General features: G+C 31.2%; 2 protein-coding genes across 2 annotated transcripts in view; both read right to left on the bottom strand.

The window, feature by feature from the left end:
- The window catches only part of LOC101220950 (cleavage and polyadenylation specificity factor subunit 1), a 49,919-nt gene extending 48,990 nt beyond the window's left edge, over positions 1-929 (bottom strand). The window contains exons 1-2 of the mRNA XM_011650696.2: positions 472-929; positions 73-219 (exon numbers count right to left, since the gene is read on the bottom strand). Coding sequence (XP_011648998.1) covers positions 73-219; positions 472-791 — 467 coding nt within the window. The 5' untranslated portion in view covers positions 792-929. The remainder of the gene's footprint in view (positions 1-72; positions 220-471) is intronic.
- A 5,880-nt stretch (positions 930-6,809) lies between these two features.
- LOC101221419 (probable auxin efflux carrier component 1d) lies at positions 6,810-13,267 on the bottom strand. The gene is made up of 5 exons (XM_011650695.2): positions 12,268-13,267; positions 11,830-11,944; positions 8,897-9,140; positions 8,432-8,508; positions 6,810-7,162 (listed from the first exon to the last, which is right to left on the bottom strand). Exons 1-5 carry the CDS (start codon positions 13,016-13,018, stop codon positions 7,090-7,092), a joined length of 1,260 nt encoding a protein of 419 aa, XP_011648997.2. The 5' UTR covers positions 13,019-13,267; the 3' UTR covers positions 6,810-7,089.
- Positions 13,268-15,031: the final 1,764 nt, after the last annotated feature.

The raw sequence follows: 15,031 nt of genomic DNA, 5'->3' as shown, positions 1-15,031 counted from the left end.
TGAATGAATAAATGATTGTAGAGAACTATCAAAAAAGGAAAAATAAATATCTAGTTCCTTTCCTCCACCCACCTTGTACGGAGACTATGGGTAGAATCATCAAACTCTAGCACTGAAATTTTTGCTTCTTGAAAGACTAATATAATCGAATCTCTCTTCTTGGAACCATCACCTCCTCTACTAGACAAAATTGCCATGGACTCAACATTACCATGCAACCTGCAACAAGACGCAAGAATAGTAAATTACCACTAAACAAAAATAGCAAGTGCTTACCCAATATACAGTCATTTTTGTATTCGATTATAAGAAAAACTATCACTCATCAACGAGAAGTAAAAAACGCGACGCAACAAAAAGACCAGAGATTGAGGAGCTAGCAAAAAGCTGTTCCATTACGCATGTATATTCTAACAAGCTAGCAATAAGATTGAAATGGTTGGGTATACATGCACAAAACACGGAGCATACCTGTAGTGGCAAACAAGCTCGAGTGAGGCCCCAGAGACACCATCCATAATGCCACCGCGTCTGACTTCTCCTGAGCTTTTTGATTCTCTTCCACCTTCCTCTAGTACCCTAACAACATAAACCTCGAGGACATTGCCGGCGGTGACAACAAGATTGGGAACTGGACCAATATCTCGGCGGGGGTGCCAGTCGGAGTCAAGATCGTCAGAGTGAGATGTGACGGCGGGGACGAAGTCGGCGCGAGAATGGGTGATGTAGGCTGAATCACAATTCTCAATGCCCGTAGGCCAGTGCATCATTCTATAAGCGGCGAAACTCATTTTGTTGGAGAGTGAGTAGGAAATGAGTGACAATGGGGAGGATGAAAGAAAGATATGAAAGTAGAGAGTTTGAGGGATTTATGAGCGTGTAGGGAAGAACGGGCAGTCGGACTAGGGCTTTGGAGGGGTTTCGTTTGCTTTGGCGGGAGGGGTTTTTATTTTGCTTTTTCAATTTAATTTTAGGTTTTTTAAAAAAATAATTTTCTTTTTAAATATTTTTTTTATCCTTGCAATTCAAAATTAATTTCGATATTTTCAATTTCCAAACTTAGTTTTATTCACTTTACAAGGGTTATTGTTTTATTTTCGTTACCATTTTTACCATCAAATTTAGAAAAATCAAAACAATAATTCAAATGTATTACTTGAAAATTCGATGACAGACAAATAGTCGTTCTAAATATGAAACTCGCCTTATTCAACAAAACTGAAAAAAAAAAAAAAAAAAAAAAAACTGTATAACATTTAAGCGAAAGTGGTCTTGAAAGGAAGTTCCCCTATGGCAATCACGTATCATTCTTGTCCCTCTTCAGTATGCCTCTTGTATTACATTTACCTGAAAAGTTAAACATAAAATGATGAATATAAATATACCAAGCAAGAGACCCACTGCTGGTCTCGTTAGGGGTAAAATTATTAACTTTCTAATTGAGAGGTACTTTGCATCATAACAGTCATGTGATCCCGTATGATGCACATAATCAGTCTAGTGCTCCCAAAGAATGCACATATCAGTATAGTGCTTTCGAAGGATGCAGTTATCAGTCTAGCGCTCCAAAGGATACACAACAGGTGGTGATCCCGTGGGACATCTGTAAGGCATACTGCCCTATAGATACAACTAACAATTCTCCTCAGTCTATTCTAACCATTTAAGCAGTCAGTTCATAATACTGTCCAAGCTACCATCATCATATAATCATTTCAGTCCAACACAAATACAGTCAATTTACCCATACTGACACATAATCAATCAGTAGCACAATAGTACATCCATCTCTACTCCTGTTACTGACTCCATATTAGTGGCACCTTTGTCTTGGTCATGCTTCTTTTGAAAACTTTGTCATTTAATTTATGCTAACAATTTGAATAATGTCAGTAAGCTGTTTGTTCCTTTTAATTGTTTAAATTGCAAACTTGCTAAGCAATCTACTTTGTTCTTTTCTTACTCTACTTCTATATGTTATAAACCTTTTGACTTAATTCGTTATGTTATTTGGGGTCCTACCCCCACTACCACCATCTATGGTTACCGCTATTATGTTATTTTCATTGATGATTTCTCTCAATTTACATGGATTTACTTTCTTAAACATCACTCTAAATTATCACGCACTTGTATTGAGTTTGCTAACATGATTCACACTCAATTCTCTTGTTCTATTAAAATCCTTCGCACTTATAATGTCTTGGAGTATAAAGACTTCACTCTCTTTTCTTTTCTCTCTCAACAGGACACTCTTGTTCAGCGCTCGTGTTCTCACACTTCTCAACAAAATGGATGTGTTGAGCACAAACATCATCACATTCTTGACTCTGTATGTGTCGTCATTCTTTATGCTTCTTGTCCTAAAAATTTTTGGGGTGAAGCAGTCCTTACATCCGTATATACGATCAACTGTCTTATTTTTTCTGTTCTTCAGAACATCTTTCCATTAGAAATACTTTATGGTACTTCTCCCAACTGCTCTAACCTTAAAGTTTTCAGTTGTGCTTGCTTTGTTCTTCTCCATCATCATGAACACACTAAACTTGAACCACGTGCCCACCTTCGTTGATTTCTTGTCTATGACACTGGGACCCTATTTCCAATATATTTGTATATCTCGCCATGTCACTTTTTGGGAGCATATTATGTTCTATCGCTTGTCCTCCATTCACACCTCCTTCTTCAGTCCTCGTTCTTTCTTCATTTATACATATGTTGATCTTTTTTCTCTCTCTGAGTCCTCTCCTGATACAGAGCTTGCTCAATATGCACCTGCTTCTGCAAACACGAACCAGTCATACGTCTTTAATGATGGTCCTGAACCTACTCCATATATCCCTCTTCGTCGTTCTACATGGGTAAGAGAATCTCTCATCCATCTCCAAGATTATCATTATTTTTCCAGTATTGTCTCTCTTGTTGAACATACATCTTATCAAGAGACTAGTACTGACCCTTTATGGAAGCAAGGAATAAATGATGAATTACAAGCTCTTGAAAAGACGTACACTTGGGACTATATTGATTTACCTCCTGGTAAAAGACTCATTGGCTGCAAGTGGATTTATAAAATCAAAACTCACTCTGATGGTACTATTGAACATTATAAGGCTTGACTTGTTGCAAAATGATACTCGCAAAAATATGGTATTGACTATCAAGAAACATTTGCTTATGTGGATCGCATGATGTATGTTCGAAGTCTATCAGTCGTTGTTGCTGTCAAGCAATGGCCTCTTCTTCATATGGATGTAAAAAATGTGTTCCTTAATGGAACTCTTTATGAAGAAGTCAATATGAAGCCACCTCCTAGTACGTCTCCACCTCCTCATAAGGTGTGCCTTTTGCATCGAGCATTATATCGTTTGAAACAGGCTCTACGAGCTTCGTTTGCAACATTTAGCTCTAGCATTACTCAACTTGGATTTGCTTCTAGCCCCCATGACACTAAGCTCATTACTTGCCACACACCCTAGGGTATTCTTCTTCTTCTTCTCTATGTTGATGACATGATTATTACTGGTAATGATCCTCAAGCCATATTCGATCTCTAACAGTATCTTGGTCAACACTTTGAAATGAAAGATCTTGGATCTCTCAGTTACTTTCTTGGCCTTAAAGTCTCTAGAAGTTCATATGGGTATCGATTGTCTCAAGCCAAATATGTCTCTGATCTTTAAGTCCGATCAGGAATCATTGTCTCCTACACAACTTCGATGCCATTAGATCCCAATGTTCATCTAACTCCTTATGATGGTGTTCCACTTGAAGATATGAGTTTGTACCGACAACTTGTTGGCAGTCTCATCTGTCTAACAATGACTCATTTGAACATTCCTATGTTGTTCACATTGTCAGCCAATTTATGGTTGCTCCTCGCACCATCCACTTTACTGTTGTGTTGCGTATCTTTCGCTATATCAAGGGAACTTTAAGGCATGGACTTCAAATTTTCTTCTCAATCATCTCTCGTATCATTTGGCTACTCTAATACAGATTGGACTGAGGATCCTATTGATAGACGATCTATAACATGTTACGATTTCTACTTAGAAGATTCTCTCATCTCTTGGCGTGGTAAGAAACAAAGTGCTGTCTCTCGTTCCAGCACTGAATCAGAATATTGTGCTCTTGTTGATGCTACCGCTGAACTCCTCTGGCTCCGTTGGCTCATTATTGATATGGGTGTTCCTCAACAGGGTCCCACCTTCCTTCATTGTGACAATCGTAGTGCCATCCAGATTTCTTACAATTATGTTTTTCATGAGCATACGAAGCACATTGAAAATGACTGTCACTTTATTCGTCGTCATCTCTTGAGCAACACTCTCCTTTTACGTTATGTTTCCACTACTAAGCAACCAACAAATATCTTCACCAAAACCCTACCACCTAGTCACTTGAGTCAGCTCCTTACCAAACTCAAGCTGACAGCCACTATATCACATTGAGTTAGTTTGAGGGAGGGTATTAATGTAAATTACACATTTTAGGCAAAATATCATTTCTTACCTTATTTAGTTGTACATGTTGTCTATATCTTCAACTTATCCCTTTGTAAAGTATATACAACATTTCATCAATAAAACAAATAAAGCACACTGATGATGAAATAGAGTAATCACCTAATTGATTAGAGAAGCATTTCTACTGTGCAATTTTCAGATAAACAGAGCAGCAAGGAAGATGAGCTTTTGAAACAAATCGATAATGAAGAGTTTGAGATTCATTTCGAGGGAGATTGTTAGTGGAGGTTACTTGGAAATAGAGGAACGAAATGGCTAAGAGTCTGATGAAATGGTTGATTCCGGCTAATTCGAGATTGAACCACCATATAGTAATGTAGGCGATTATATTGGGGAAGTACATAGGAACGATTGCAACGAGAACTGCAGCCACAACCTTGCTCACCGATCATGGCAATGATGCTAGTTTGAAAGAATTTACGAAGCTAATGAAGACAAAAGAAAGGTAACATTATTGTTATTTAGTAATTATTTAACTGATTGTTGTTTTAGTATCTTTAAGCATCCATTTTTATTTTCAAATTTAGTGAGATTTTGTTGAATTTTATGCTTTGACTTAACTTTTTTGTTTTTATCAAGTGTTTTGAAAATTTTGGTGTGAAAATTGTATCAATGATAATATAAATAAATAAATATATATATATATATATATTATATATATATATATATATATATATATATATATATATACATATGTATTTTAATTTGAAAGGTATTTATGAAACTTCATAATTACTTTTTAAACAAAACTTTAACGATTTTCATTCCGAACTAAAGGTAAGAAAATTAACGGTAATAATATTTTTTTAACCATTTTTGAAAATTTAAAGAAAATTTTGAAACTTTACAAATAAGAGTTAATGGGCATTTTTTTTATAACTTAACCTTATGTTAATTAATTAGTCCAGTTTGTTCGGTAACAATTAGATTTTTTGTTCCTTTGAAATTTACACTTGTTTTATCCCAAATTTGCAATTATGACTGTCATGTTTGGTGAATGAATACTTGAATTTCTTATTAGACTCTACATAAATACAAGTTTTTTAGAACTATTTTTTTAAGTTTTCAAATTTAGGTTTGATTTGCGAAAACATTAGTAAAAATGAGAAATTGCATCAAATGACAAAAACATTTAAAGAAAAAGAAAAACAGCTCATGGTATCAACTTTTTGCATATGGCGAATATGGCAAAACTAGTGAGATCAAACGGCTATCAGACAGTAATCATAGGGCTATCAAAGGGTCACTACTTCTAAATTTGCTACTTTAAGTCAAAATGTTGTGATATGAGTTCTATCATCATAATTTTTTTTGTTATTTTTGTAAAAACCCCAAAATAAAAACCTAAAAACTTGGGTAGAAGTAGTGTCATCATTAGTATAATTTTCAAAAATCAAAATTCAAAACTCAAAATGATGTATAGTCACTAATTTGGTTTTTTATTTTTCAAAATTAAACTCATAAACAATCTTTTCCTTTCTAAATTTCATGTTTTGTTATCTAATGTATATCTTCAATGTTTTAAAATATCAAGTCAAGTTTTAAAAGCTAGAAAAAAAAAATCATTTTGAAGAACTATTGTTTTGTTTTTGATATTTGACTAAAGAAAAAGACTAGAGGCAAGGAATGAATGGCACACCAAATATTTCAACTAGCTTGACACATCCTTGGTACTTTCATCATGTCTCGATTCAAAAGGATATATATATCATTGAGCAATAATGAATATACAAAAGCAAAGATGTTCAAAGTCGAATCAACAAAAAAGAGGACATGCTAGATAAAAGTCTTCCAATTGAGAGTTATGCGAGAAGCATCGTAGTTACAAAAAAAAAAAAAAAATTAGATCTAGAGTACACCAATGGGCAACAAGATAAAGTATGTCTTACCAAAGTTGACCCGGTGGCTTCTCTTCATCTTTAAATGTAGCTAAAAATTTAACTCTTACTTTAAAAAGATGAAAATCACACAGTAAAAAAAGTGGAGTGTAAATGAGACTTATATTTCAAACCAAAAAAACAAAAAATTAAATAGTTACTCAACCGAGTCGAAAATTGTTACCAAACACAAAACCTATTTTAACATTTTAAATTCATATAAATATAGCTAATTTAAGCGCAACTCAACTCGTTTATGCATATACTCTTAATTCAAAAGGTTTGAGGTTTAAATTTTCGAGGATCTTTATAAATAATATATATATAATCAATAAAATGATTGTTATTAAAAAAATTATATTGTACATCTTCTAGTTTGTGTAGTAGGGTTGGAAAATGGAACTATACAAAGACGGTAGTAGCCTTCATTTACTTAGCTATAGTTTGAATTTGATATTAAAAGAAGAGTTTGTACACAAATACAAAAGCATCACAATTTAGAACATTGTACATAAAAATAAAATCCAATATGTAAGGTAACATATGTGAGGAATGGAATTAAACAAAGTATACATTAGATAGAGACAATAATACATAGTGTGTGTCTACAAACACAATTTAATTGGAGTGCCCAAAATCTCAGCTTTTAATAACTCTTCAGGACTTCCAGTTTTTGCTTTTGTTTAAAAAATGGCCCCCAGAAGCAGATAATAACACAGAATTATTGGGAAGGCAATCAACATTCCAACAACCACCCTTTACACACAAAATATAACATATAAATACATTAGGGATATCAACATATATACATATAACAAAATATCATATCAACACATATAAGTTGAGTTATTAAACTTGAATTCTTCTACTTTCATTTTAATGGGGTTTCCTGTTTTCTCTCTCTCTCTATATATATATATAAACAATAACATTATGGAATCCAGTTTAAACAAGACTTCAAATTAATGTATTTGGATCTAATATTATTTATTAATTAAACCTTTTAAGTGAATTGGATTATATTTATTAATCTTTTAAAATCTGTTTAAATGTAATTTTATATTTTTAATTTTGGGACGATCCAGATTTTAAGAAAACAAACTTAGTTTTTAACTGTATTTAATAATTACCAAGATTAACAAGTTTGTTTACGTTAAAGGGTATTTAAAATTTGAAAAAAAAACATTCTTTTCTTGGTATCAATTTAAATAAGGGACGTTTTCAAATATATGGTAATTAACCAAAATATTTTCAAAATATAGTAAATTTTCAGATTCTATTAATGATAGACATCGATAAACTTTTATGATTAATGTCTATCAGTGCATTTAATAGACATTGATAGACTTCTATCGGTGTCTAATTTATCAATATTTATCGTTGATATAACATGATATTTTGTTATATTTTGTAAATATTTTCAACAATTCTATCATTTTTAATAATTTTTCTTTAAAAAACTAATGTTACCAAAATTAATTGAAAAGTAGTGGTTTGAATTTTTACCTATTTATGTAACAAAAAATAAATAACAAAATATTAAAATTATTTATAAATATAGCAAAAGTCATCGAACTCTCTACCGTTTACTTAATCTTCTTGTTTTTTAATATATATTTCATTAATAGTTTCATTTTTTTTGTATCATTGTTCTTCTTTTTCTAATTGCATTTGGAAAGAAACCAAGAATGAAGTTGGCAAACAAAATAACTCGTTTGTGGTTGTTATAATTATTTGTAAGTATAAAATAGTTTTGGACTTTTCAATTCAAGAAATCAATAAATATATGTTAATTACTAATATGTTATGCTCACACACAATATCATTTAATATTTATCATTAAGCACGAATTGTATGATTGATTTATATACCAAACGTTAATTACCCAACTTTTAAGTTTAAGTTTATCATTGCTTGTTGATTTAGAAGTTTTAACCATACCCTAATCTTTTAATTAATGCAATGCATATAAAAAAAATTGCTAAAAAAATGTAGTAATGATTTTGGATGAAATGAAACACTTACGAAGTACTTAGTACGTTTGGATGAACATTGTATTCCTTAGCCAATACAAATGAAACAACTCCTTGAGGAAAAGCAGCCTAACACATCATAAATTCAAGTTCAAAATTAAGAAAATAAAAAACAAAATGAGAATCATTGATTAAAAAAAGAGCCATTAATGGATAATATTACAAAAAAAATCAAGATGTTTACCAATAATATAACAAACTTATAAAACCTATTAATAATATATACTGATTAAATTTTTTTATTATATTTGTAAATCTTTTGAGAGTTTTACTTTTTTTTCTAATTTTAATCTCCTTTATTAATATAAATTGTAATTATAATATAATTGGCCAAGATAATGTAATCTAGAAATAAAATTAGAATGGTTTGTATCTTTTTAATGTATCATTTTCAATCACTTTCGCTAATTCAAACAATATAAATTAATACGAAAGAGTTTAGAGAGCCAAGTAAAACCTGAATAATAGCGGTATGCAATGCAATCCCACGAAGGTTGATGAGTTTGGAAATGGCAGCTATGAGCATGGGACTAACGAGGAACCGAACAAGCATGGCGGAGGCAGCTTCGGACAGCGAACAAGCAATGATGTTTGGTTGTGTTGCCATGAAAATGCCTAAGGTGAACATGGAGAGAGCTTGGCCTGTGTCTGATAACATTAATACGCATCTTTGCAACACTGTAGGCATTTTTATGTCATACCTGCATTGCATTCATGCATGCATTACTTAATTACAAAAATTTTAATATGATTTTGGAGAATAGAAAGAAATTATAAGAGATATTAACGTTATGATTGAATTTTGTTTTCAAAAGAATTAGGGTTTTATTAACGTACGATGTGGGATTGTTTGAAAACTTTCGTTTATTTACTTTACATTTGATTCTTTTTCTTGCTCTTGATTAATAAAAAAATAGAGAGATTTTTTTTTTTGGAAATATTATTAAAATAATCTTCTTATAATTCATTTTCTACAACATATTTATTGCAGATCATATAAGAAAAAGTTGATAGAGTAAGTGCATGCTTTTGATTACATTTTTTTAAAAAATAATAACTTAAAAATACAGCAGAATTAATGAAATGGATATGTTTTAAAAATTCTAAAATATTTTTTTAAACAAATTTTGCTCTCATTCGATGATTATTTTGTTTTAAATTCCTTCATGAGATAGTCTTCACTGATGATTTAAAAAATCAATTAGCCAAGATTTTAAAATTAAAATAAGGTAGTTGTTAAATTCTTGTTTTTTTAGAATTTGGCTAAAAATGGGATGATTGTTTTTGTCATAACATATGGAAATCATTATATGAAATGAGAAGAAAATAGACTAAATTTTCAAAAATAAAAAATAAAAATGGACGAAAATACATTTTACCATTAATATATATTAAAGAAAATCATGAATATCTAGTTTGGAGTTCCAAACCATCCCTTAAACTTTGAAAAGTTTCACCATACTCTTACAAAATAAACAAATAATTAATGCTTAGATGTTAGTATAATCAATTTCTTTAAAACGACCTTGAATTGAAAAAAACTAATTTTAAAAAACTTATTTAAATACATTTTTTCATATAAATACCTTCATTTTTCAACCGTTTATCAATTAATTTTTCACCAACAGAAAAATAAATTAAAACTTCAAGTTAAAGCATAAAATTAACTTTTATTGTACAATATTTTTTTTACAACAGTCTCACACCACATTTTGAAATCAAAGTTTCCCTTAAAACTCAATAAAAAGATGAACCATATACAGAAAAGGATTGACAAAAAAAATCTTCTTCAATCACGAATGATTCTTATTAACTAATTGCAATAAATATAGTACGTAATTTGAAACATGAAAAGTCCTAGTCACTACAGATTTATTGACAGACTTGTTTCCATATTATCTTTAATTTTCTGATCTCCTACAAGCAACACTATCGTCAAGATTATGATCCAAATCTTAATGAATTTCTTATTCTCGACTTGGATCACTTTTGATTCATTAAACTCAAACAACATATTAGTCGCACACTCAATTATTAACGTATAATCTTGTTAAAATATTTAAATCTCAATGAACTTGGATGTTCGTGTTTAAGTTAATATTCCTTAAAGAAGTATTTTTTAGATAAAAGAAAGATCAAATAGTTAACACAAACCAATAAAATCAACGTCAAGAAATGAATGAAGGGACGAGGGAAATGAAGGAGAAAGTAGAGAGGATTGAAGAAGAAAGAGCAAAAAGAGAAAGAACAGAAGTGTTGGATCATATATATTTAAGTACGTCAGAGAGAGAATAGAATATAGGAAAGTGATATGGTGTAGATAAGCATTAAATGTATTTGTATTTTATTTTCCAAAGGTTAGAGTTACTCATGCAACCACTTTACATAAGTTTAATGGTACCATATATGGTAGTAAGGAAACCTTTCAACAAAAGTTTAATGGTACCATATGGTACTAAGGAAACCTTTTAAACTTTCGTTGAACTACTCTAAGGGTTTGGAAATTTAATTAAACTTTACTAATTTGTAAAGCTTAAAGTTATTATTTATTTATGTATTTTTAGTATAACAATAGTTAAAATAAATAATAAAATATCATCTATAAAATGGAAAGTCATGTTATTTATTATCACGGATAAGCTAAACTCAAATCAATTTAGGTTTTATTTTTTATATTTTGATAGTTAAAAGATTAATTTTTTCATAAAAATTTGGTAAGATGATAAAATATGTGACAACCAATCATAATTATAAATGCATGTACCATCCATACAAACAAAGCTAATACAACTATGGCAACTATTTAAGTAATTAATAACTGGTAAATGATGAAATTATAATTTTTGTAATGATTTAAGAACATACGTTTTTTAATATTAAAAGATTATAATTATGACTTAGACTATGGTTGATAAGTAGCATTATGGTTGATAATTACATCTATCCTTTTTTCTTTTTTTCTTTTTTAAAATACAAGCTTATAAATATTAATAATTCTAAATATAATAAAATCAAATAGTGAAAATAAAAGCTAATATTTATTTTTGATTATTAGTGAAGAATGGTAAAAACCATATTAAATAATTGTGAACGTCACACACACAACTTTTAAAAATAGAAAACAAAAAAGAAATCATAAGATCAAACTAAGTAATGTAACACATTAGATTGATACTTGAGTTTACGCTAGTTCGTGTTTTAATTTGAAGGTTGTAAAGTAGGTTTTTTTTTGAGGAAAAAAATTGATTGGTTAGAGTGAACGTATATATAATATAGGTAGTTGAAAATATTTAAGAATTAAGATAGAAAGGCATTAAGAAATGAATAAATAGATGGAAATGAAAGAAATGGTTAGAAGTAATGAAAACAAAGTAAATAAAGGGATAATACTTGAATGATAGGAGAGACCAAATGATGCCAACTAAACTTGAATAAGTAATGGGATTTCTTCTAATCTTCTTCCACACCATGTAAACTACAAGTTTTGTCATTCCACTTCTTCCTCCTAATACCAAAAAAAAATAATTAAAATTTAATAGATAGCGTTAATAGATTCTAAAATTTTAATGAAAGAAAAATGAAAAAAATTGTTATATATAATAAAATATAGTTAAAAATATTTAATATATAGTTTTATAAAAATTGGATGAATTTTTTGTTATATTTTATAGATAATTTTATTATTTTATAAATTTTCAAAATCACCCTTCAAACAATTCTATTTATAATTGTAATGTTTTTGATAATTATATTTGGTTATTTATTTATTGAAAGTAATAAATGAAGTTACTAGAAATGATTTAATGAATGGATTATTGAACAAAATACCTTTGGAGGAAAAAGTATCCTCCGATTGATCATTTTCCTTCTCAGCCTCTACAATCACCCCTATATGTCTAGAACCACCATCGCCGTCGGCCGAAACTATCTCTTTCACCGGAAAACCACCATTACCATTACCTTCACTTCCAACTTCACCATCGCCATCAACACACCCAACACTCACCTCTGTTTTATCTGGAAAAACCTGTTTCAATCCATTTAAATCCACCAAACCACACTCTCCACCACCACCCCTCCGATCCTCCTCCGCCGCCACAATCATTCTCGCAGCCCTATACTCGAACAGAACAATCAACACATTGATCCAAATGGCGTTCTGAAAAACCAGAGTCTGAATCATGAAACCAACCGAACCTTGGCCGTACATCGCCGTCGTCATTGGAAGGCCGATGATGAGCGTATTGGGAAGAGAAGAGAGAGAGAAGAGAGTAATCATCCAATCGAGAGAGGCGTTGGTACAGAGCAATTTCCAGAGGAACAGAGCGGCGAGGGAAATAAGCTTCTGAAGTGAATCGGCGGCGAAGAGTTTGAGATTAATGGTAAGGAGATTGTTGGAAGAGATTACTTGGAAGCAGAGGAATGGAATGGCGAGGGTTCTAACGAAGCGGCTGATTCCGGCGGATTGGTCGGGGGTGAAGAGGTTGAACCACCGTACAGTAATGTAGGCTATTGTTAGTGGGAAGTACATTGGGACGATTGCGCTGAGAATGTTGATAACATCCTTGCCGGCAATCATGGCTATAGAGGCAGTTTGAAGGTGGTGATAATGGAGGAATTTTTTAGAGATAGTGAAGAGAGAAGAAAGATAACATTTATATTTATAGGCTTCCAAAATTGCATGTAACTCTCCCTCTCTCTCTTAAATAAAAAGAATAACGGTTGAGTGTATTGTCCAGTTTTAATTCAACTTCACATCTCTTATCTCATAATTGGATTTTAGTTTTAAGAAAATGTTTCATACTTTAGAGTATATATTTATAAATCATAAAACAACTCTTTCTTATCTATTAAGATTTAGTTCATCCTAAGCTATTATTAATTTATTAAAGAATATAATTTATGTTTAAAAGTTTAATAACTAAGACGAACAGTAAAATAACATTTTGAACTTATTAAATAGAGAAGACTATTCAATTTTATTATATGATTTCAAATTCACCTAACTTCCTTCATAATCTTGATTTTAACTTTGAATTTTCAAAAGTGTGAAATATGGGATAGAAAAAAAAACTTATTAAGAATAATAATATTTCCTGTTATAAACTCAATTCAATTATAAAATGACAGATATATACATGTTATGGGTAGAATCAACTAGCTATAGATAGCTTCTAAAGAGTCGTTAGAAGGTTTAAAGAACTTAGTGGGCCTACAAAGAGAACATAAAAGAGTTGCACAAGGAGCCTAAGAGAGGTGTTTATAGAAAGCTTAGAAGCTTTAGTGGAGCCTAAGAGTATAACCTTAGGAGATAATTAATTTAAGAGCACACGTGGAGAAAGAGCTTAGAGAGGAGAGTGTAGGATCCCATGGGGTAGGCTTAAGAGGAGCTCATGGAAGGCCTAGTAGAGAGGAGAGCTCAATAAGAGCTTAGAGAAGCCTAGGAGAGGAGAGCTAAAGGGGAATTCAGAGGAGCCTAAAAGAAAGATCAAGAGGAACACCCATGGGGAGCACTAGCTTAAATAACTTATTATTAGCACCAATGACATAAGCTAAAAAATGGAGTATGCTCATAGGAACAAATTAGGGAGAGTTTAACTTAAGAGAAGCTCAGAAGAGCCTATGGGGGAATTCTAAAGGAGAACCCATAGAGAAGAGCTTAAATAACTTAGTAGGACCTATGAAGTAAGCACAAAAAAAAAAAAAAAAACATAGCTAAGAAGAGCTCACAACAGGAGAATGATCCCTAAAAGAAAGCTTACGACGGAAACCCTAGCCTTCTAAGATGAGCTCATAAGAGAGGTACCCACACGAGAGAACTTGACCTCCTAAAAAGAGGTCACAGGAGAAGGGGACCCTCAAGGGAAAACGTAGCCTCCTAGGTGAAACGACCACATAAGGAGGAGGACCCATAGGAGAGAGTACAGAACTCAAAGAACTCATAAAAGAAGATATCTAAACAATTAAATATGAAACTATTTGAATTCCAAGCGAATTAGTGCTATAAATTAGAAATGGTTGAGAATTTGGACAGGTGCACCTAATTATATATTTTTCATATGTTGTGATAATTACGACAATGGTGAAACTGCCCATCCATCACTAACTTAACAATTTTTTGAATTTAAGAGTAGCATCACGAGCCTAAGTAATTGATTTAATCTACCACCCTATATAAACAACCAAAGTTATTGGTTGGAGAAATGTCTGCATGTAATATCCTACTATTTTTTCTAGTGTTTAGTTACTTAGAAACACAAGATTGACTTAAATGTTGGAGTATATATGTGTGGACTAGACATCACATTCATACTTACCTTCTTTTGTTTTGTAGCTACTCAAACATCGCTCTCCCAATAAAATAACTTTCATGTGTGTTGATTTTTTTTGTCGTTGGCATCAAGAATATATACTTGAATCAAAGTGCCAACACTTGTTTACCTTTAATTAACACAACTTAAAAGTAATTTAATTTAGAAATGTGTTAGACAAAAATGATAAGAAGGCCAAAATTACATCACATGACAAAAAATTAGAAAAATCATAACATATCTTTTTTTACTTATTTCAAATATAACAAATATGAAAAATA

This window comes from Cucumis sativus, chromosome 2 (genome assembly GCF_000004075.3).
Source record: "Cucumis sativus cultivar 9930 chromosome 2, Cucumber_9930_V3, whole genome shotgun sequence".
NCBI lineage: Eukaryota > Viridiplantae > Streptophyta > Magnoliopsida > Cucurbitales > Cucurbitaceae > Cucumis > Cucumis sativus.
Note: the sequence above shows the minus strand (reverse complement) of the source record. Positions and strands in the feature narration are given on the sequence as shown.

Excerpts from the sequence above, each read along its gene's own strand:
- LOC101221419 (XM_011650695.2), bottom strand. The coding sequence starts at position 13,018 with ATGATTGCCGGCAAGGATGTTATCAACATTCTCAGCGCAATCGTCCCA. Across the intron at positions 8,509-8,896 it reads TGCATACCGCTATTATTCAG|GCTGCTTTTCCTCAAGGAGT; the intron begins GTTTTACTTGGC and ends ATGATGTGTTAG. Across the intron at positions 7,163-8,431 it reads CCAAACGTACTAAGTACTTC|GGTGGTTGTTGGAATGTTGA; the intron begins GTAAGTGTTTCA and ends TTGTGTGTAAAG.